Source organism: Barbus barbus, assembly GCF_936440315.1.
Source record: "Barbus barbus genome assembly, chromosome: 39".
Taxonomy (NCBI): Eukaryota; Metazoa; Chordata; class Actinopteri; order Cypriniformes; family Cyprinidae; genus Barbus; species Barbus barbus.
In genome coordinates, this window is record NC_136717.1 from 13,246,927 (window position 1) to 13,270,989 (window position 24,063).

A 24,063-nucleotide genomic window follows, 5' to 3' on the forward strand; every position below is an offset into this window, starting at 1 on the left:
AACTATGTCTCCAACGTTTTCTACTGAGTAGCTCAATATCTGAATAGATGACCGGAGGCAAAGAGGAGTCAGGCCGCCCCATCAACAAAGAATTTGGTGTTACTGTATCTGGGTCTGCCACGTCACTTGAGATGTAACCCAAGGGTCGAGAATTAAGCACATTCTCAACTTCGATCAAGATGGTTCTTAATACCTCCTCAGTAACAGTTTGGGCGCCTAAGGTGGTACGTAAGGCAGTCTTCACAGATCTCACCTCTCTTTCCCAAGATCCGCCGAAATGAGGCGCACTGGGAGGATTAAACCGGAATCTGATTTGTTCCTTTGCTAGTTGCTCTCTAAGGTTAGGCTGAAGCTGATGAAGGTGTCTTCCAGCTCTTTGCTTCCACCTTTCAAATTTGTTCCTTGATCGGAAAGGAGCTCGTAGGGTTTCCTTCCCCGAGCAATGAACCGTTTAAGAGACAGCAAGAAGGAATCTCCATCCATGTGATCCAGCAAGTCAAGATGTACAGCCCGAGTTGTGAGGCATTTATATACAATACCCCACCTCTTCTCTGTGTGGCGGCCCACCTTTACTACCAGTGGTGCAAAACAATCGACTCCCGTGGAATAAAAGGGGGGTTGGAATAACCGCAGGTTCGATGGAGGTAGGTCTGACATCCTTGGAATCATCGGCTTGCCTCTCCACTTTGTACAATCGAGACAGTTATGCTGATGCTTCTTTATCACTTCTCTTCCCCGTAAAATCCAGAACTTAATGAGTCAGCTGTAAGCAGGAATGTCTTTCCCTGCCTTCAGCGAACCAAATTCCTCGGGAAAGTCCTGCTTCTGACATTGTCTCAGGATAGACAACTGCTTTTTCAAAATCATCAGCACCAGGTGAATCTGTTCCATCGGCCGCCCCATGAAGGGATCGCACTGTAGCCTCTAAGAACTCATGATAGCTACCGAATTGAAGGGCATCAGGTACAACAACTTCAGTCTCACTTAAAATGCAGATTTCTTAAGCTCTTCAGGAGCTTCTTCAGGAACTTGACCATCTGGTGTCTTAGGGCAACAGTTACTAGATTGCATCAAGAAGGCTGGGCCTCGTTTCCATCTCGTTCTCCAGCTCTGAGTCAATGACAACCAGCGTGTGATATCGTCGGCAGGATTGGCTGCAGAGTCAACATAACGCCAAGATCCAGGGTCAGACAATTCCTGAATTTCAGTGACTCTGACTCCTACAAATACCCTGTATCTACAAGAATCAGAATGCAACCACACAAGAATTGTGGTCGAGTCAGACCAATACACAAACTGGCGGATGTCCAGAGTCAATTCTGTCTTCAAGACATCTCCTAGCTGTGCTCCTGTTAACGCCGCACAGAGCTCCAAACGAGCGATGGAGATCTGTTTCTTCGGAGCAACTCTTGACCTTGCAGCCACAAAGGCTACCTCCACAGTGCCCTGATCGTCTTCAGAACACAGGTATGCTACCGAACCATAAGCTCTTTCGGAAGGGTCACAAAACACATGAATACTTTGAGTCTTGACAGGTTGCTGCAAGCTAGAACTGTAGCATCTTGGCAGACAGATCTGCGACAATTGTGGGAGCTTGCTCTCCCATTGATGCCAACTGGCTAGCAGATTCGCCGGTAAATTGGGGTCGTCCCATTCTCGTCTTTTGTCCCATAACAACTGGACAATGATCTTTGCTCTTGTGCTATACGGTATGAGATACCAAAGGGGGTCGTAAAGCTTGGCTAAAGTGCGATAGATCTTTCGCATGGTAACGTCACTTTCCTCTCTCTGGTAAGGTTTGTACACCAAGGTGTCCGATCTACATTGCCATATTAATCCAAGGGCATTCTCCTGAGGGTTAGCCGTTTCTTGGGTGAGCCAAATCTCACCACTGTTAGACTTTAACTCTTCAGGAAAGGGGTGAATAACCTCAGTGATGTTACTGGCCCACTGCTTCAACTCGAAGCCGCCTTCCAGAAGATGACATCGCAGCCTGTTTACCAGCTTGCTAGTTTGAGCTTCATTTGGGACACTCTTCAGACAATTGTCTACATAGAAGCCGTTTGACGTACTTCATCTGTAGCCTCGAGATTTCTTTGCGCGTGTGTCTGCAGTGCGTAAGTAGCACAACAGGGGCTACAAGTAGTACCAAGCTTTAAAACTTCCCACTGGTATACTACTGCTGGTTCAGTGGTCTTGCCATGGCTCCACAGAAATCGGAGGAAGGGTTTGTCTTCATCAAGGAGACCCTTCAAGGACCCTTCACTTCACTGTAAAAGGCCACGGGATATTCTCGAAAGCGGAAGAGAACTCCCAATAAGCTTGCACCTAAGTTAGGGCCTGGCGAAAGGTGCTCATTCAGGGACTGACCCTGATACACGAAAGAGCAATTGAACACAATACGAGGAAGCAACTCTTTCCAGAGTAGAGGCATGGCGTACCGCTGTACACCATTCCCATCGACCCTGATGGTTTTCTCTTCTAGGATGTGAATCGCCTCTGCATCTTGTCGAGATCGACTGACTACCTTTTCAGATTGATAAGAAAGCGTATCGAGCTGCCAAAACCTTTCAAACTGTCCAAACAGCTCAGCCTCAGGAGAAGCACAAGAGATGAAGAGACATTCTTCTTCAGCCTCAGAGAGTTAGCAATTATATCATAGAGGCGTTGCATATCTAGTCTCATTTTCCTATTTTCCTCCCTCATTTCATGCATACAAGCAAGCATATCAGACTTTTCATATTCGAACGTGAGCTGTTTCTGTGTATAACTAATCTCGTAGTCATGCAAATGCGACGGCCGTTTAGTTGTTCTACGCGGGCGAACAAACTCTGGCTCTCTAGCTCTGGACATCGTAGCTAAGGTGGTTATAGATCCGGCTCGAAGGACCATAAAGAGACTGTATGAATGCGTTGGTTACTGTTATGGTACTAAATCACCTTAGAGTGTCAGTTACTACAAGTGAGCAGTGTTAATTTCGTCGACGAAGACGAAAAATATTCGTCAATGAACCTTTTTTCTGTGACTAAGACGAGACGTTGACGAGCTAAAACTAATATCTGATGATAAAAACTATGACGAAATTTATGCCACATCTTCGTTAACAAGACGAGACGAGACTAAAATGTTATTTGAGGACTACCGGACATTCAAAATACATCCTATAGGTGCGTTTGCATGGCAGCCGCAGTGGACGGATAGGCTACCAAAACGCGAACTAGCGATCTGAAACAATGGCCTCAGCACCCGAAGGGTTAGGGAGTGGGTGACCAGTCGTCCCGTTTTTCCCGGGAGTCAAAATTCATTGTCGATTAACTTAAAGTCAGTGAAGGTGCGATAGGCGGGAACGCGCTGATAGAAGTGCTCTCTCTCGCGCGCGCTCCACTTCTTCAGTTCTCATACACCGCGCGATCAGTTCTCAGTGCTCAAATACACACACAGCAGTCCAAATGTCTCTCATGTAGAATATCTCACGGAAATACAGTCCGTTATGGTTTAAGTGAGCTTAAACAGGTGGGTGAAAACTGAATGTATGTCAGTAGGCTATTACATACATACCTTCCGTCTTAAATGGACAGCATTCCTAATTATCTGTCATAAATGTTAACCAACAAAAGATGTTAAATAAATGTATACTTGTTAAGTAAACCTACTGTATCTGAAATTTATGAATTAAAATTCATTTCAGTTTTTCCAAATTCAATCCTTGATTCAAATTTCTCATAACTAAGCTTAATTGATTTGGTCTAAAGAGAGAAGAATTAATGACTATTTTTGTTTGAATACTACATATAAAATAGCTACCAAAATAAATGTTGGTAACAGCAGTTTGACTAAAAGTAATGGCTAAAAGTTGACAAAAATGCAATGACTTTTCGTCGACTAAAACTAGACTAAAACTATGAAAGACTCAAATGACTAAAATGTGACTAAGACTATTAAGCATTTTCGTTTCAAGATAAAGACTAAGACTAAATCAAAAATGCCTGCCAAAATTAACACTGCAAGTGAGTAACAGGAACGCACCATCAGCCATCAATCAAGATCACAAACATTCTCCCTACAGTTCACAACGTGAAATTGCCACAGGATGACCTCTTATTTCGGACCAATTCACAACTTTCACATGCCAAACAGTGGGACTGATTCTCTCCGTCATTACTGAACTTCAGCCATTTTTCTTCCGATGCTCTCACACGATCTCTGAATAAACCGCGCCTACTCAACTAGAGTAAATGACCAATCTGAATATAGTACAGCCCTTTTATTATAAAGAACATGAACTGAACATGAGCTTTTTTACAAATCCTATGACAGAGGCCCTCCTCTCGCTCACCCTTTTCTCTTTCACTTTATCTCTCTATTCCAATACATGCCCCTCACCCACCCTCCATCATCTACGTCTCACGCTCTCTGTCTCTCTCCCCCACTGTGGGAGTGAAGTGTAATCCATGTGGATTATCATAGTGGGGAGGGCAAACTGAGTGTGTGAGCGTATCTGCTTCTATTTCACTTCCTCCCAGCTGCGTTGAACATAAGATGAGGGTGAGAGAAACCGAAAGACAGGTGGAACTGCAAAAGTTGCCAGCTGGCCAGTCAGTCCGCATCAAGACATCATCGGTGGGACTCTTAGAGGATTCATATAAACTCTGAGGAAGAAAGAGCGTGATGAAGAGTATGATGAAAGGATAAGATGCAAGCATCAAGTGGGGATGATCAGGAATGGGGAGAACAGAGCCAGACGTCATTATTTCAGAAGAACATTCTGGGAGGTTTTCTGTGTCACCCAAAAACACACTTTTGAAGCTTCCAGAGTGTCCTTTGGGCACAATTTGATATCAAGACTAGTCTGGGATTACCGCACAAGGTCTGTCTTCAGGATCCGGTGAGCTGGAGCTCGTACACACTGCTGTTTTATGCATGTGGCAAGGGTTGATGGCTAGGATGAGGAGCATCACACTGCTCTGGGTGCTATTTTTAAGTTGGACAATCCAAACCCAAGCTCAGATGAAGATATCACCTGAAACGTGAGTTCAGTTCATCTCTGCATGAGTTAGTTGTCTTAACATGCCAGCAACCCCATGAATACAAAATCTGTGCAATGTAAGAGAGACGTTTATTGCTAAGTTCAGTACAATATAAATCTCTCACACTTGCACTCTACCCTCAGACATTTATAGATGAACCACTAATAGCACTCCTTTGATTCCTTGCGCCGATCCACAGTATTTCCCCAAATCTAATCTTAATGCTTGCAGGTCATGACCTGCACGCCTCCTGTCACCCCTTGTATAAAGCCAAAAGACTGTAAGCCAAAGCTTAACCTCCACTGGCAACATTCACTCAAAATCCACACACACAGCCTGTTTGAACAGACTTTTTAGTCTCTCTGAGAGCTAATGTAGTTCCTGAAAGTCAAACAATGGAAAACACCAACACAACCCTTAATAAGCTTAAAATCTTTAGCGGTCAGAAAATTGTCACCCTGTGTTTTCGTTAACGGTTTCCCTTTATCATTAATTAATGATGGCAGCCTGAAATCCTCTACTTTGAGAGCCACCACTGATCTTAAAAGAAACTGCATACTGCTGCTGATGTCAACGATCTCCCTAGCATTACTGACCCTATGGAATTTATTTAGTTAGTTTATTTATTTTAATTGTGTTTTTAGTCCATATCTGCTAACATATAGTTACAATTTATTGTTTTTGTTTGTTTTTGAAAGAGGTTTGTTTTACTCATTAAGGCTGCATTTTTTTTAATCAAAATCTGGTAAAATTGTTGCATAGTGAAATTATTTTTATTATTTTATTATTATTACAATTAAAATAACTGTTTAAATATTGTTTAAATAAGTCTACTTTAATATAATTTATTCCCCTAATTTTCAGCAGCCAAGTCTTCAGTGTCACATGATCCTTCAGAAATAATTCTAGTATGATGATTTAGTGCTCAGGAAACATTTCTTATAATCAATGTAGAATGCAGCTTTTCAAATGCTTTTTGTGAAAATCCCATTTTTCCAGGATTCTCTGATGAAAGTTCAAAAGGACAGCATCTATTTGAAATAGAAATCTTTGTAACATTATAAATGTCTTCGCAGTCACTACAGTTTAATGCATCTCAGCTGAAGTGTATATTAATCTCTCATTTCCAATAAATAAATAAATCTTCCTGACTCTATATTGATGACTCATGCTATAGTAGAGATTTTTTGTCCAAATTAAATTCTCTAGAATGAAAATGTCACTCCCCCAGACATTCTGAAATATCAGTTACTTGATATTAACTTATTGTTTATAGATCTATTTTAAAAGTAATCTCATGCTCACATTCTGTTGTCTACTGGGCTATGATATTGCGTAAGGAAGATGTAATGTTTACTGCTTTTTGTTCGTGTTCTGAACAGGGTTCAACAGTGGGCCAGTGCCTTTGGAAAACAGCTCTTGGCCTTGTCAAACAGATACTCAGGCGCTCAACTCTTACAGAAGGTTTGTCTATTGAAAATCTGACTTTACCCCCTCATTTCAATCCGAACAACAAAGCAATCAGGGATATTTCTGATATTGTCTGATAATCTGCAGCTTTATCCATAAATCACTACGTTAGCAATGTGTCTAACTGCTTGTAAATGTCACATGCAGCTGTGTCCAGTTATCTGGCATCTGTTTGAATTTACACAATACTCTAATTAACATTACTTTGTACTGTTAACCATAGACCCGGTGCCAGCCGACAAGCAGCCCATCTGCCTACCAGAGAGTCATATAACGACCAGTTTATATCTGACCTGAATATGTGGGCGTGCTTTCACCTTAAGGGCCTTTATTAGTGAAGCACAACAGCAGGATATGCCTGAACAGTGAGGCAGGAAGAGGATTAACCTTCTCAGACTGCTGCATCTCCTCCTCCCTCTATTCCTTTTCTCTCTTTTCCTCCCTTTTGTTTTTGTGTCTCTAATCTAAACTCAGAATAAAGCCTGGTACTCTTACAGTGTTGTGTGGAGGTGGATTATCCCTGTCTGACCTCCTGCTTCCTCCTGGCCTACGGGTAAAGAGCAGGACTCATTGCTTTGGACACAGATTGAGATTCTGCTCTCACTGGCCTTTGATACTGAACAATGATCTAGAACTTACCCTTTGCTTTTGCGGTTATCAGAGTGATTTGCTGTTTGTTACTTTCTGAATTCTGATTTCAACAGCATATATAAAGCTTTTGTCCTTCATTTAGAATTACACAAATTGAATGTTTGTGAATTGCTGTGATACTTATCATAGTTCCTCTGTAGTTACAGATTCATGTTTTTTTTCTTCTTTGTTATTGCCTATTGTAAAGTGACCTTTAGTTCATAGAAAGGTGCTTTATAAAATACCCTGAACAAAATTATAAACAAAACACTTGTTTTTGCCCCCATTTTTCATGAGCTGAATTCAAAGATCTAAGACGTTTTCTATGAACACAAAAGGCCTATTTCTCTCAAATACTGTTCACAAATCTGTCTAAATCTGTTAGTGAGCACTTCTCCTTTGCAGAGATAATCCATCCACCTCACAGGTGTGGCATATCAAGATGCTGATTAGATAGCATGATTATTACACAGGTGTGCCTTAGGCTGGTCACCATAAAAGGCCACTCTTAAATGTGCAGTTTTACTGTATTGGGGGGGGTCCCGGGGGATCCGAAAACCAGTCAGTATCTGGTGTGACCACCATTTTCCTCACGCAGTGCAACACATCTCCTTCACACAGAGTTGATCAGGTTGTCCACTCCTCTTCAATGGCTGTGCGAAGTTGCTGGATATTGGCAGGAACTGGAACACGCTGTCATATACGCCGATCCAGAGCATCCCAAACATGCTCAATGAGTGACATGTCCGGTGAGTATGCTGGCCATGCAAGAACTGGGATGTTTTCAGCTTCCAGGAATTGTGTAGAGATCCTTGCAACATAGGGTCGTGCATTGTCATGCTGCAACATGAGGTGATGGATGAATGGCAATGGGTCTCAGGATCTCGTCACGGTATCTCTGTGCATTCAAAATGCTATCAATAAAATGCACCTGTGTTCGTTGTCCATAACATGCGCCTGCCCATACCATAACCCCACCGCCACCATATGGGCCACTCGATCCACAACTTTGACATCAGCAAACCGCTCACCCACACGACGCCATACACGCTGTCTGCCATCTGCCCTGTACAGTGAAAACCGGGATTCATCCGGCATTTGCCCACTCAAGTCGGTTACAACGATGAACTGCAGTAAGGTCGAGACCCCGATGAGGACGACGATCATGCAGATGAGCTTCCCTGAGACAGTTTCTGACAGTTTGTGCAGAAATTCTTTGGTTATGCAAACCGATTGTTGCAGCAGCTGTCCGGATGGCTGGTCTCAGACGATCATGGAGGTGAAGATGCTGAATTTGGAGGTCCTGGGCTGGTGTGGTTACACATGGTCTACGGTTGTGAGGCTGATTGGATGTACTGCCAAATTCTCTGAAACACCTTTGGAGACGGCTTATGGTAGAGAAATGAACATTCAATTCATGGGCAACAGCTCTGGTGGACATTCCTGCAGTCAGCATGCCAATTGCACACTCCCTCAAAACTTGCGACATCTGTGGCATTGTGCTGTGTGATAAAACTGCATATTTTAGAGTGGCCTTTTATTGTGGCCAGCCTAAGGCACACCTGTGCAATAATCATGCTGTCTAATCATCATCTTGATATGCCACACCTGTGAGGTGGATGGATTATCTCGGCAAAGGAGAAGTGCTCACTAACACAGATTTAGACAGATTTGTGAACAATATTTGAGCGAAATAGGCCTTTTGTGTACATAGAAAAAGTCTTAGATCTTTGAGTTCAGCTCATAAAAAATGGGGGCAAAAACAAATGTGTTGCGTTTATAATTTTGTCCAGTGTAAAATTCATATTATTATTTTTATTTAAATCTGCCAACTTTTTTGGTCTGTTTTCCAGGAGTAATTATTATGGACTAACCCTCTAGTCCAGGGCTGGGCAACATTGGTCCTGGAGGGCCACTGTCCTGCAGAGTTTCCCTCCAACCCTAATCAAACACATATGTCTGTAGCTTTCTAGTGATCTTGAAGACATTGATTAGCTTGTTCAGATGTGTTTGATTGGGGTTGGAACTAAACTCTGCAAGACAGCGGCCCTCCAGGACCGAAGTTGCCCAGTCCTGCTCTAGACTATAATAATTATAATTAGCTTTATATTAAAAACTAAAAAGACTATGGCATGTTGTCCTTTTGTTTAAATAAATGTATATGTGTCTGTGTGTAGAAATATAAAGATGTGGAGCCCATAGTCAAGATGCAGGAAGTAGATGGTTTAAAGATGGTGAAGGAATTTGCTGAAGAAATGGAGAACATGTTGGGCAGAAAGATGAAATCAGTCAAGGTCAGAGATATAGTTCAGATATAGTTCAGAGATAAGAGCTCTAGTTATAAAATGATAAAATAATTACTATCAAAATAATCATTTGTTATAGAATCACTTCAGTTGCCTGAATTCTTTTTTGTGTGTGTTTTATTTAGAGATTGGCAGAGACGGTAGAGGATGCAGATTTATATCATGAATATAATGCAACAATAGAGGTGAGCTCTCTATCCATTCTTCCATCCCCTCAATCTTCTATTCATCCCTCAATCTATTTTCAAATGTGCTTGTTCTTCTGCAGTTTGACTACTACAATTCCATGATGATTAACACATTGGACAAGGATGGGAATTATGTAGATCTGGGGGGTGAATTTCCTCTGGAGGAGAATGAGCACTTCAACAAACTGCCTGTCAGTACCCAGCAAAGTGTCATACAAGTGCCCACCAATGTCTATAACAAAGGTGAGATGTAGAAATGAAACGGCCCATTTTCATCCTTAATTACAAAAAGTTAAAGCAAATCTCTCTCTGTCTCTCAGATCCTGATATTCTGAATGGGGTGTTTATGTCAGAGGTGCTGAATGACATATTTACCAGTAACTTCGAGAAAGACCCAACTCTAACCTGGCAGTACTTCGGTAGTTCAACAGGATTTTTCAGACTTTACCCCGGTAATCATCACACAACAGTCTTGCTCCTTCAAATGCACCATTGCAGGTTACTGCATGAAAGCACAGTGATTATTCTTATTAACATATAAGACAAAAATGACGTGCATTTCTGCTCACTCAAACACAGGACAGAGAATCTGATTGACATAGAATTACTGGTGTGATTAATGGTGACAGTGACTTCTCTCTGCCTCTCTCATTCATCATCATGTCATCACACTATTGGCACAGTAACAACACCAATAAACTCAGGCTTTCCAGATCTTACACTCATATGAACACAGAAATCCTTCCCTCTCTCATGTAGAGGAGACTGTAATCATATTCATTTATACACTCTTTAAGGTATCAAGTGGACACCTGATGAGAATGGAGTTGTCACTTTTGATGCCAGGAATCGCAACTGGTGAGTCTTAGAATCTTTCTATCCAACAAAATATTAAAATGTATTAATTACATATTAATTAAAAATAATAATTAATCATGATGCTCATGGTAGTATAAGTTCAAAACAGTAACAAATGTTGGATTGCTGATTGTGGTAGACGTCTTTCACCTCTTTTAACTATCAAGAACTCAAGGGGACATCAAGATTAGTGACTTGGCTGCAGTCCAGGGTCAAGGAGCAGAAGGACTGATCTCCGTGAAAGATTTTAATCTTGATTCCTTTCCGTGACTAACTGATGCATCTGCCCAGTTTCCTCAAACACCTTCTGCCAGGACTAACTCTATTACTGCTAATGCACGCAATCTCTTTAGCAGTAATGAACGTGGAGTTCACCTGTTGTCTTGTGTTACATTCCTATATCTGAACAGCTAGAGTGATCACTGTGGTGCGTTTATGAAATTTGAGTAGTTCTGTTATATTAATAAGTTACATAAACATAAGTAAGGAAAATAAAAATGTGTATACCAGACTACTACTGTAATGTTCAGTCTTACATTTAATACGTCTCTCTGTCACCTTCTTATTGTGATCTCATTACTTCCTTCTCTCAGAACATTACGTAGATGAGATTTCACACGCTGTTATCCGGTTGAGGAATTATTACTGTGAAAGGTCTTGAGTGTTTGTCAATGGTCATGTGAGCTAGTATTATTTATATACTATTTTAGCATTCATTCCTATTTTTAATTAGTTTTTAGTTTTATGTTTAGTGTTTTCATTTTCATTTTACTATTTTTTAAATACCACTGTTTAGCTTTCATCTATTTTTTATTTTGAATTTTTAATTCAGCTTTATTTCACTAAAATTAAACAATTTTTAATAGTTGCAGTTAACAAAACTGATATTCAATTTTAAAGAATTTCAAAAATCCCTTTAAAAAAAGATGATTTCCATTATTTTTTTCTCCTTGTCAGGTACATCCAGGCAGCCACGTCTCCCAAAGATATCATCATCGCTGTGGACATTAGCGGTAGTATGAAGGGTTTGAGGCTCACCATTGCTAAACACACCATCAACACCATTCTAGACACACTTGGCGAAAATGACTTTGTCAACGTCATTGCGGTAAGAGCAGAAATCCTCTACACTGTAACCTAACCAGACATGATCAGATAAAGTGGCAAGTTCCTCTATGTAAATCTGGGTTATTATCTTAAATAACACCTAGTATTTTCCGTCTTTCTAGTACAGTGATTACGTCCGGTATGTAGAGCCCTGTTTTAAAGGCACGCTGGTACAGGCCGACCTGGATAACCGTGAGGTAACGTTTTCTTTACTTGCACAGAGCAGTAAATTCTGCTGCCATATGAGATTTTAATATTTTCTGCATCTATTTATTTCTAGCACTTTAAACTTTTGGTGGAGGAGTTGCAAGTGAAAGGTGAAGGAAAGGTGAAGAAAGCCATAAAAGAGTCCTTCAGGATTCTCAACGAGGTGAGTGTGTGTTAGTGTTTGAGGGAAAGAATGTATATCCAAATGGAAATATTGATATATCAAAAGTTTGTTTGTGTGTGTAGGCAGCAGCAGAAGGCAGGGGGAGTTTATGTAACCAGGCAATCATGTTGATCACTGATGGAGCTTTGGAAGATTTCCAGCAGGTGTTTGAAGAGTTCAACTGGCCAGAACGCAAGGTACCAAACGCACACAAACACACACTATGGATATATGCTTTACCTGTGTGCATAATCTGATAACACAATACTCTCAAACAGGTGCGCGTGTTCACGTATCTGATTGGACGAGAGCTAACATTTGCTGACAATGTCAAATGGATTGCTTGCAACAATAAAGGTGAGATCTACCTTAATTAAAGCTGAGCATTGTGGGAGACTACGTGAGTTAGTGATATCTATTATTTGTACAGAAAATGCGCACACTTTGTACAATATTTATAATGCATGACTTTATTTCTAGTGTTTCCTACACAGCTGATTTCATACACAGCTTTTGCTGAGCATCATAGTTTCATTTTCCATTCATTTTCAAGATGTTTATTACAGGATAAGAATGAAAAATAAATATATAAACATATTATAGAGTATTATTTATATACAATTACAACATTTATTAATATTGTAAATTCACCTTTTTATTTTTTTTGTTTTCAGTTTTCATTTTGATTTTGCAAATTTTCTTACTTGCTTTTGTCATTTTCTTTTCTATTTTTCTTTTTTTATATTTCTATTTAGTATTAATTTTTTTTTTGTTCCCCAATTTTTTAGTACCTCATTTCTGTTTCCAAGGAAACCTTTCTAATTTTCAAGTTAACTTTATTAAAAGTTTAATTGTTTTTATTAACATTTAATATATATTTTACCTTTCATTTAGTTTTAGTTAACAATAACAACACTCATCACTAAAGGTAGTTTCACAGACCTGTGCAAAATTATACTGACAATAGAAATTTCCATGACTTTTTAGATTTGATTAATTTCCCTGCCTTCTTCAAGCCTGGAAATGACAATGTAACTAAATCTTGATATTTCAGTTTCCGCAATCTGTTCTAACAGAATTATAATTACATTTTGTGACAGCTATGCCCTCTGCTGGTAACAGATAAATCAATCAATCACATTATCTCATCACTGCTGTTTTTGTGTGCTTGTAATTAGGTTACTACACTCATATCTCTACTCTGGCGGATGTACAGGAGAATGTGATGGAATATCTTCATGTGCTGAGCAGGCCAATGGTCATCAACCATGATCATGACATCATTTGGACAGAGGCTTACATGGACAGTGTGGTGAGCAGCTTACCCTTTCTCCTTCATTCTCTCTTTCCTTTTGAACATGTTAATACTGTACACAAAAGGTCATGTTTCACACTTTCCCAAAACTGCATATTGATAATTTATGCCTTCATTAATTTTGAACCTCTCATGTTGTGATTTCTTTCCTGAGTGTGATCTCATTATGTCTGTTACTTCATTATGTCTGTCATCCCATTCCAGCTACCCAATACAGCTGAGGTAAACGCTTTCATTCTGCGCAGTAGATCAAACATGATCCCGTATGCCTAAATGCAGTAGTTCACGTTTTCTTGTAATTTAGTTCCTAAAAGTTCCTTATTAGATACAATTTAGTTGTAATTAGAAGTTTTGATGCCTGTGAATGTTTTAATTTAATCGAATTTTCGATTTTCAGTCAAAAACAAAAGGAATCCTCACAAATTCCATTTACAGGTCTAGATGTAACATGCTGTTTAGTGAATGCTTAATGAATGCATTTTTTTATATTTGGATGTATTTTTTTTTTTTTATTATTTTATTTTTTGCTAAAAACTGTATTCTAACAGGTGATTAACAAGTCTTACATTTAATGTGATATGTAGGTTTGAGACTAAATTATTTTCACAAAAGTGCTTCACATCTTTTCTGCATTGATTATGGGAATTTAAAGTGTTGCATGGAGCTGAGAGGGCAAATTTGACTTCTTTGAAGATTTTGAAATCTGGAGATGTTTCTTCAGAATTCTGTGGGTGTAAATTTTGAAGATGACTACACTGCCCTACAAAGGCAATCGACAGTAACTACACTACTTGGAAATCATGTCTCTTGGGACTAAGATCTGTCTTGTGACAGATGGGTTTGGCTCCACACACTCAGAACATTTATATTAATTCAATAAGAAACTCTGAAGCCATTTTTCTCAGTTTCAGTGTTGGTGTAGTTACTGTATTTTACCATTTGGTAGAACAATAAGAAACTGATTCCACCTACCAGAGAAGCACCTGCTCTTAATGGAAGTGTCCCTTGGTCTTGTTCAGCTTGTTGTCCACTTCACAGGCCTGGCTGGGGTTTACCATTAATTCAGTCTATGTTCTCTCTCTCTCTCTCTCTCTCTCTCTCTCTCTCTCTCTCTCTCGTCTTTCAGCTTTTTAACACACAGGCTGAGAGTTTGCTGTTGATGACCTCTGTGGCCATGCCTGTGTTCAGCAAGAAAGAAGAAACAGTGAGTTGCCAAAAAACTTGAGAAAATCTTAAAAGCTTCAGCTCTCCTGTGCTGCTCCACACATACATAATTAAAATTACATATGGACATTATTAGTTGTCATGATAAAAGACATGACTCGTTATTTTGAATGAAACGGCTAACAAATTCACTCATAACACTGAAAAACAGTCACTTCCTGGCGTTCCGCTGTAAATTGCAGAAAGGGAACTGAACTGAACGCCTCTTTTAAGTGAAGCTTTTTACACGTTAATGTGGTGTTCTTCAAGTTAAACTACTTTTTTTACCGCTACAATGTTAAAGTACAAGCTGACTTTTGTACCTAAAAAGTGTGATGTAAAGGCTTGTAAATAGCACGCGCCGTTTCCATAGTAACAGTTTTCTCGAGACTGACGAAAAGAGCTCGGGAACGCGCTTATATAACCAGCCAGAACTAATCAACTGCTGATATGTGACCTTGGACACACAAAACCAGTCATAAGGGTCAAACCAAGATTTATATATAATCTGAAAACTGTATAAATAAGATTTCCATTGATGGATAGTTCAATATTTGGCCGAGATACTTGAAAATCTGAAATCTGAGGGTGCAAAAAAAATCTAAATATTGAGAAAATCGCCTTTAAAGTGGTCCAAATGAAGTCCTTAGTAATGCATATTACTATAAAAAAAATATGGTTTGATATATTTATGGTAGGAAATTTACAAAATATATTAATGGATCGTGAGCTTTACTTAATATCCTAATGATTTTTAAAATAATAAATCATAAAAGGAAATAAAAAATATATAATATATAAGAAATATAATAATAAAATATAATTTTCTTTATATATATATATATATATATATATATATATATATATATATATATATATATATATATATATACATATATATACATATATATATATATATACATTTGCCAAATGCATAGGCTTTCTAGGCAAGGCAAGTTTATTTATATAGCACATTTCATACACAATGGTAATTCAAAGCGTGAAAGAAAGTAAAATAGTCATAAAAAATAATAATAATATTGATCACAGCAATAAAAATAAGGAGTTGAAAAAATAGAAAAAAATTGTAATAATAATAATAAAAACAAGAAACTTAAAAACAAATATTCTCAACACATTCATTGCGACCCATTTAATATATGCATCATTTTAAGTTAGAACAACTTGAAAAGTAACAAACAATAACAATACAGCGAAATAATCAACTAACTACGACCATTCTAGCATAATATGATGCTACTATAGCAACAATTTAGGACAGTCCTTTTCACAAAGTCGCATTTTAATTGTTACATCTGACACAAAGTTTCCGCGCAAGCTGGGTAAGAGGAATGTATGATGCAATAATTCTTTAATGTTTAATAGAGGGCTAGATGGTCGTAGTTAGTTGATTATTGTTTGCTGCTTTTGTTGTTGACTTAAAATGATGCATATGTTAAATGGGTCGCAATGAATGTGTTATGCAGGGAATCGGTCGCAATAAGCTTGTGTTTCATGGTAAAGCAGACACAATTAAGTATTGCTGGTGGTTGTGGTGGTATCACTTGTCTGTATTTGTGGTAAAACTGCTGCCATATTATTTCCTGGATGTCAGATTTTCGAATTTGTCGCCTATGCGATTTTGTTTTATTCAATAGCTACTCTGCCATCTGTAGGCTATTTGCTAAGTATTACCTTCCAGTAGGGCCATTCACTCTGAACGCATTTGTCATTCCACTGGGGTACTTTTCCATTGTATTTGTCTTTGTAACCCTAACCCTAAGTAAAGCTAACCCTAACCCTACGTTGTGCTACATCATCGCCCCCTTTCGTTACCTCAGCCGCACCCTCATCAGTGCTGTTCAGTGAGTTCAACTGCATTTCATGGTTTCATTGGCCATTTCAACAGGTAAAAAGGACTGCATGAGCTATAATCTGTCAAATATAACCCTCAAATGCAATCAAATCATTTAGCTCATGCAGGCCTTTTTACCTGTTGAAATGGCCAATAAAACCCATAAAATGTAGTTTTACACTTGCCAAAAAGTGATTACATACTCTACTTATTGAGTGAACTGTTCTTTCTGCCTCAAAATGACTTGATTTCATTCATGATTGTTATATTTGATATATTATAGCTCATTCGGTCCTTTTTATCTGTTTAAATACCTTTAAATGGCCAATAAAACCCATAAAATGCAGTTTTACGCTTGCCAAAAAGTGATTTGAGGCAGAAAGAACAGTTCACTCAATAAGCAGAGTCTGTAATCACTTTTTGGCAAAGTGTAAAACTGCATTTTATGGGTTTTATTGGCCATTTCAACAGGTAAAAATGACTGGATAAGATAAAATGACCTGATTTCATTTGAGGGTTATATTTGACAGATTATAGCTCATGCAGTCCCTTTTACCTGTTGAAATGACCAATAAAACCATAAAATGCAGTTTTACACTTGCCGAAAAGTGATTACAGAAGGCAATCGGTTTTCGGCAGACGATCAATTTTCAGCAAATGTTGAATTCTCTGCAATGTTGGCTATTGCTACAAATATACCTGTGCTACTTATGACTGGTTTTGTGGTCCAGGGTCACATATGTCCTTGACAAGTGTTATTAATATTTAAATATCTTCCATTTTTAACCATTTACAAATTTAGATTATCTTTAAAAACAGTTCAGTTCAATAGTTTTTGAGATTGTGATGGTTAAATTAAATCACAATTTTGGAGATTTTTATTGTTTATAATTCTAAATGTGCTCTTTCTTGTCTCTAGCTGTCTCATGGGATCCTCCTTGGTGTGGTTGGCACTGATGTCCCTTTGAAAGAGCTCATGAGATTGGCTCCTCGATACAAGGTGCCTTCAGTCCTCCGTTTACACTAACACTAATCACATCTAATATCTTTTCATTGATAAAGCAGGCTGTATCCATGGAGATTACTGCATATACACTGACAATTACTGATTGTTTAGACTGCAGGCAGAAAAATAAATGCGATTTTACTGAATGATTTGCTGTTTTGACTTATCTTTGCCATTTTAGCTGGGAGTTCATGGCTATGCATTCTTAAACACTAATAATGGCTATATACTCTCTCATCCTGACCTCCGACCTCTGGTGAGCTCCACAATATTCCCTTTAGTGATCTTACATCTTAATCTACACATATTGCCTATAAGAGCTGATTACCTTGTTATTAGTTTGTATCACATTAAAGTTGATGCTTTCTATACATTGTGGTAGTATAAAGATGGTAAGAAGCTGAAGCCAAAACCGAACTATAACAGCGTGGATCTGTCAGAGGTGGAGTGGGAAGATACTGAAGATGCAGTAAGTGGAACAACACACACATACATACAAATATAAATAAGCTTCCATCATGCCATTTTTAGATCAATTGCTTCAAGGTGTGTTTTGATCCTCTAGTTGAGAACAGCGATGGTAAAAGGGGAAAGTGGGACAATCTCTCTGGACGTCAGAGCAACAGTAGAGAAAGGAGTGAGTTGATTTTGGCCTTTAATTCACTTCTTATGTTAAATTACTTGAATTCATTCATTTTTCTCTCATAATAACATAGCTGTGACTGTCATACTTACATGCTGATGTGTTCTCTTCTCAGAAGAGAGTGGTTTTCCTGAAAAATGAATATTTTTACACTACCATTAATGAAACTCCATTCAGGTGAGTAGTGATAAAACATTTCAATCTTTTCTAAGCGTGAGATTTCTGGACTTATATTGTGTGTCTTTGTTATCAGTCTTGGAATTGTACTTACCAAAGGTCACGGGAAGAATGTTTTCATTGGAAATGTTTCAGTTGAAGAAGGTAAAGATTTTCAGATTAGTACCTGCAAAATTAAGATCATTTGCCTGCCTCTGTTTACTGCTTTCCGTTTGTAATTCCTCTCAGCTGTTTTTTCTGTCCACAGGCCTACATGACCTGACTGCTTCTGATGTCACTATTGCTAATGAATGGTAAATGATATAGAAGGCTAAAAACCATATTAGGCTGTTTCTAACATCTGAAATGACGTAATATACTCTGATCTGATGTTTTTTTGATATTTCAGGACTTACTGTGAGACTGACATCGATCCACATCACCGCAAACTGACACAGTTTCAGGCTGTGGTTCGGTACCTAACAGGCAAAGAACCAGATCTGGAATGTGAGTTCTGTCTCTAAAGGCTTTTGGACGCTAGACTAGAAGTTTTTACCTGACATTTCAGTTTTTACTTGTATCATTACATTTATTTATATTCATGTTCAATTACAAATAAGCAAAAACAAAAGCATTTCATCAAAAAAGGTGATAAAATGACAGAAAATTCAAAATTACAATTTTGTCAAGTTGTTCCAAACACGCATGATTTTCTTTCTTCTGTTGAACACAAAAAAAGATATTTGGTATCCAAACAGTTGACAGTAGAAATGGACTTTTATAGAATTTTTTTTTTTTTGTGCTCAACATAAATTCATACAGGTTTGGAACAACTTAAGGGTGAGTAAATGATGATAGAAATTAAATTTTTGCATGAACTGTGCAAACAACATACAGAATATGAACACTCTGTTCAAACAGTGGAACAGAGTTAAACAATTAGTTGCACATGTAAATCATTTCATATCGTTGTACGCTGGTGCACATGATGTTTTTATTCTCTGTATTCATCATAACCATTTTGTTATGTAATTAAACACAGTTTGATCTGAATGATAATTGATGATATCCGCAGTTGAGTTCTGTTCTGTCTGTTCTTCAGGTGATGAAAGGCTTCTGCAGCAGACTCTGTTTGACGCAGTGGTCACAGCTCCTATGGAAGCCTACTGGACCGCGCTGCTGCTCAACGCCTCCGGGTAAAATTTCCCACCCACCCACGCACACAGCGTCTCAGACAAGTTTCATTAGTCAAATACATGCTCGGCCGTGACCTTTCTCATTCTTTTACTCGCCTCCGTCGTGTGCAGTATTGATGGGGGTGTGGAGACGGCATTCCTGGGCACGCGCTCCGGCCTCATGAGAATGATGAGATATGTCGGAGTAGAGAAACGTGTGGCGAAGTGAGTACCTTTAATCAAGAGCTCCTGCTGTCTGCGTCACGGCTCAACCGCATAGACAGCATCTGCATTGTCATAGGTTTTCTTAAGGCCACCCACTCCCATATCACTCCATATAACTTTCATCAGTATGCGCTCTAAAATACACTCAACACTGGAAAGATAAAGAGGAACAGGCAGTAAAACAGAACATGGTATTAAGAAAATAAATGGTTATTTAATGTGGCTATACATGAATCAATGAACAGATGATAACTATATTAATATACATAATGAATGTACTGTAAATAAAGTATTGACCAAGTAGTTCCATCTGAATACTTGTGTAAAGTATATATATACACACATACACACAAACTCTGATATGAATCTCTGAATCTATTTTTTTCTTAGAAAATTCTTATCTCCATCTGATAAGGAGAATATTTTTACTCTGGACCATTTCCCTGTTTGGTATCGTCGTGCGGCAGAGAATCCATCTGGACGATTTTTGTACTATGTTCCTATAGAGGACAGCACACAAGGTAGCCTGCACCCTCCAGTACACATCATACAGACTATGAGATTTTACAACTTGTTTAGAATATCGTGCTTAGTATTTTTTTTTTTCTCCCTGCAGTGGATGGCAGGTTTGTGATTGCTGTCACGTCTGTTACAGTCTCTGTGAACAAAAAGACAGCAGTTGCTGGAGGTACGATTTTCCCTGGTTATTCTTATCTTTTAATCTGTTTTTTTTTTTAATTCTATATTAGTCTGTGCTTATGAAAAACCACCCATTGAGATGCTATTATCTTTGTCCATTTTAAGTGTGTGTGCACACGTGCCCATGTATGGATGTGCAACCATTTATGGAGTTCACCTCCTCATGAACATCTCGTTTCCTCAACATGACCTTTGCTTGTGCTATTTCTTCTGTACTCATGAGCCCCTTTCACACATACAGACTTTACTGGTAATTTTCCAGTAAATTACCGTTAAGTGATCATGTGTGAAAAGGACCTTTTCAAAAATACCGGTAAATTCATTCCGGCAATTTACCGGTATGAGAAGTTGTAACATTAGCACTAAATTGCCGGAATGATGCTGTGTGTAAATGCAGAATATTCTAACGCAGATGACGCATTTACTCCACGCTGTGTAGTTCGGTTTGAAGTCATCTAATTCGATGTCTCTGGACCAAAAGCGCTGCATGAATGTGAACATTTGACACAAAAATTAAAATATCAACAAAAACACTGACCGGTAATTACAAACCGATGTGTGAATGGTGCTTTACCGGTAAAATATGGAACATCGTTGTCTGTGTGAACAGTGCATTTTTTAATTTACTGGTAAAGTTGTTCCGGTAATTTTACGGTAATTTACTGGTATTACTATGTGAAAGGGGCTATAAAGACACTCAACTAATTACTTGTATTAATGCACTATATAAGGAAAAGATAAGGAGAAAAAAATCTATTTCATGCTTTTAAGTGTTAAAAAATGCCAATGTCAAATCCCAGTCAGTGAAAAAAATGCATTATACCTCCATGATGGTGTAGTTTTATTATCTATCAGCAGGGGCTAACTAGTCTATGCTAATCAGCCCACGCTTGAGGAACCCATTGATTTAGAACCGCTGGTAAATTACATATTTTATTATTTTTAGTTTGAGCAAACTGTGTGTGAGTGCTTACTGAATTTTACACTTCAACAATTACGGAAATACATTCTTTATTCATTTTTAACACAGAATTATTTCACAGCTCACAAATCATATTTCAAACTGATTTTTATCAAGCCAAAATATAAAGAAGAATTTTATATCAGTCTTAGAAAAAAGGTCAAGTGAAGAAAGGGTCACATCAATAAGCTATAAGATATTAAACCAGAACTTTATAAAGATCTTGAAGATGCTTTCAGCTCAGTTAAATGGGCAAATCCTTTCCTTTCATCCATCAACTGGGATTTACAAAGCCTTTATTTAGCGAGGGTGCGTAGTGAAGTGTGTGTGCTGTCCCTGCTCTTATATGTAAGGCCAGGACAGAGAGTAAACACACCCCAGCTGAGTCATTGCTCATTTATAAACCGCCCTTCATATTCACTGACATTACATCACGACTGCTCTGTCGACTTATATTCAGATTAAGCGCATTGCTGACATCGTCAATAAACAAGCATGTGCTCACTTTTGAGAATATTCGCAATAAGTGCAATTTGACAGGAAAGTATTAGTCCACCAGTGGCAAAAGTGCTTTTGTCTTTTTTTCTTTTCATAACAGAGGATACAGGGTATGTGTTTTGTCGCCCCGTGCAGAGTACAGGCCTTTGACACATGCTGTATAAAATAAGAGCTAAATGAACAGTAATGGCAGGAGAGACCGCAACCATTAGACGAAACTCCTCTCATTAATAATTCATGAGTTTTCTCTGAATTCTCTGACAGAGAATTTTTAAAGGTCCTCTACAAAAGGAGTTTGCACAGGAAACACAGGATACTCAATTTTTGAAATCAAGTTATTTTTCATAAATAATTTGTAAGACACAGATTAAAATATATATATATATACATATATTCAACATACTTTTGAATAAATGCATATCTGTACTTATATATACTCAGCTTATGGCTGCAAATATCACTGAATACAGAGACAAAGTCCTAGACGCTTAACTGCTGGTGTGGGTATTAGCACACAAACTAGTTGTACTTTGATTTACAACTTTTTGCCAGCAACCTTACCAGTAATTTGCATTGGTAATGAATAGTGTGTGGGAAAGATTGTTACTATAGTTACAGCGGAAGAACATCTCCTAAATCCTGATGAGGTGGTGTGATATTTGCTCCACACCCTTGTGCCTACTGCACATCCTTCCTATAGATGGCAGCATTGTGCAAGACACCCAATGATGGATTTACTCTCGACATTATTAGCAACATTATATTCTGACTCTAAATTTTCAGTAATACTGAGGAAATGAGTATGTTGGTTCATGTTACCAGTGTGCTGATAGTTTTTGACAGCCTTTTTCATCCAGTCTGAGGTTAATTGCTGCAGAAAAGCTTATATTGATAATATTTGTGGGCTTCTGAAAGCCCAAGTCAAATTGATCTGAATTATTTAGTCTAAACAACTTCTGCCCTCAAGGAAAAGCGGATTATGCAAATTGGTCCACAAGCAGAAAATTGATCACACAGGCACAATCAATTCTCCTCAATCACCAGTCCAAGAGAAAAGATCAGACTAAATCAGATATGACATCCTAGTCCAGAATTAAACAACAGATCAACAAAGATATTGATTTATATTGCACAGAAAAGTCTATCTTAATAAAGGTATGGTTTATTTCCTTCTGCGCTATTGTCTTTCTGGTTTTGTTTAGAGGGCAGCTATCCTGTAGGGCCACTGTGCTTCTTTAGCCACCAAGGTGTAATTAACAGTTCCAATAGTCACGATCTGCCACCCTCCACTGACATCACAGAGTCCTCAGCCTGCTCTACATTAGCACTTCACGATACTTCAAGACACTTCACGATAGACACCAGGGCTGGATTCTTCTAGTATTACAAAAACACGTCTGACCTCTAGAGATGAACATGGAGAAATAGCAAACAGTAAACGAGCAAAAAAATGTTATCAACACAAATTATCACACAATACAAAGGACAAACCTCACACTTAAAAACATAAAACTGGGGTCACGTCACATTTTATAGAATATATTATAGCTGATAAATAAGATGGGAATATTTCAAATATGATATGTGGGGGTTATGATGTTAAGTCCACACTGGGGTAGGGTTAAGGGTTAAAATTAAGGTTGGAGGTGAGAGTTAGTATTGGGGATTTAATGTTTGGGTTGGGAGTAGAGCTGAAGGTTTAAGGTAAGAATTGGATGTTTGGATTGGTGATGGAGGTTTAGAGTTATGGGGTTCATATGAGTGATGAAGATTTATGGTAAGGGCAGATATTACCATTGGTGGTTTATGAATGTGGGTTCAGATTAGTGGGTAAGGATTAGTCAAGGTAGTTTATGGTAACAGTGTTACAGGTTAGGATTTGCTGGTTCAGAATAGTGTTGAAGGTTTAGGGGTAGAGTTGGGGGTTAGGATTCATGATGGAGGCTTGTGGTAAGGGGTAGAGATTCATGTTGGAGGTACAGGTTTGTGGGTTCAGATTAGTGATGGAGGCTTTTGGTAATGTTAGGGATTCATGTTTGAGGTTCAGGGTTGGGGGTTAAGATTAGTGTTGAAGTTTTAGGGTTAGAGTTGGGGGTTAGGATTCATGATGGAGGTTTATGGTAAGGGTAGGGGTTACTGTCGGAGCTTTAGGGTTGGGGGTTTAGATTAGACTGTGTTAGAGGTGATGGTTATGGTAAGGGTTGGGGTTAGTATTGGTTAGAGCTGAGGGCTTGGATTAGTTTTAAGTGGATGGGATTAGAGTTAAAGGTCTAGGATTGGGGTTGGGATTAGAATTCTGATTTGGAGGTTTGGGATGATGATTAGGCTGCTACAGAGGCTAATGCTAATGACAGCACACAATCCTCTAGAA

General features: G+C 38.5%; 1 protein-coding gene across 1 annotated transcript in view; it reads left to right on the forward strand.

Annotated features, from left to right (window-relative positions):
- Positions 1-4,920: 4,920 nt before the first annotated feature.
- The window catches only part of LOC306858664 (voltage-dependent calcium channel subunit alpha-2/delta-4-like), a gene marked incomplete at its 5' end in the record, with an annotated part of 39,781 nt that continues 20,638 nt past the window's right edge, over positions 4,921-24,063 (forward strand). Inside the window, 27 exons of the mRNA XM_079399295.1 lie at positions 4,921-5,027; positions 6,410-6,491; positions 9,305-9,421; positions 9,559-9,618; positions 9,702-9,864; positions 9,942-10,073; positions 10,419-10,479; positions 11,437-11,587; positions 11,709-11,783; positions 11,867-11,956; positions 12,040-12,153; positions 12,235-12,313; positions 13,135-13,268; positions 13,476-13,493; positions 14,398-14,475; positions 17,249-17,329; positions 17,517-17,591; positions 17,718-17,804; positions 17,901-17,972; positions 18,094-18,155; positions 18,232-18,299; positions 18,403-18,448; positions 18,544-18,641; positions 19,237-19,330; positions 19,442-19,534; positions 19,925-20,055; positions 20,151-20,222. Coding sequence (XP_079255421.1) covers positions 4,921-5,027; positions 6,410-6,491; positions 9,305-9,421; positions 9,559-9,618; positions 9,702-9,864; positions 9,942-10,073; positions 10,419-10,479; positions 11,437-11,587; positions 11,709-11,783; positions 11,867-11,956; positions 12,040-12,153; positions 12,235-12,313; positions 13,135-13,268; positions 13,476-13,493; positions 14,398-14,475; positions 17,249-17,329; positions 17,517-17,591; positions 17,718-17,804; positions 17,901-17,972; positions 18,094-18,155; positions 18,232-18,299; positions 18,403-18,448; positions 18,544-18,641; positions 19,237-19,330; positions 19,442-19,534; positions 19,925-20,055; positions 20,151-20,222 — 2,440 coding nt within the window. The remainder of the gene's footprint in view (positions 5,028-6,409; positions 6,492-9,304; positions 9,422-9,558; positions 9,619-9,701; positions 9,865-9,941; positions 10,074-10,418; positions 10,480-11,436; positions 11,588-11,708; positions 11,784-11,866; positions 11,957-12,039; positions 12,154-12,234; positions 12,314-13,134; positions 13,269-13,475; positions 13,494-14,397; positions 14,476-17,248; positions 17,330-17,516; positions 17,592-17,717; positions 17,805-17,900; positions 17,973-18,093; positions 18,156-18,231; positions 18,300-18,402; positions 18,449-18,543; positions 18,642-19,236; positions 19,331-19,441; positions 19,535-19,924; positions 20,056-20,150; positions 20,223-24,063) is intronic.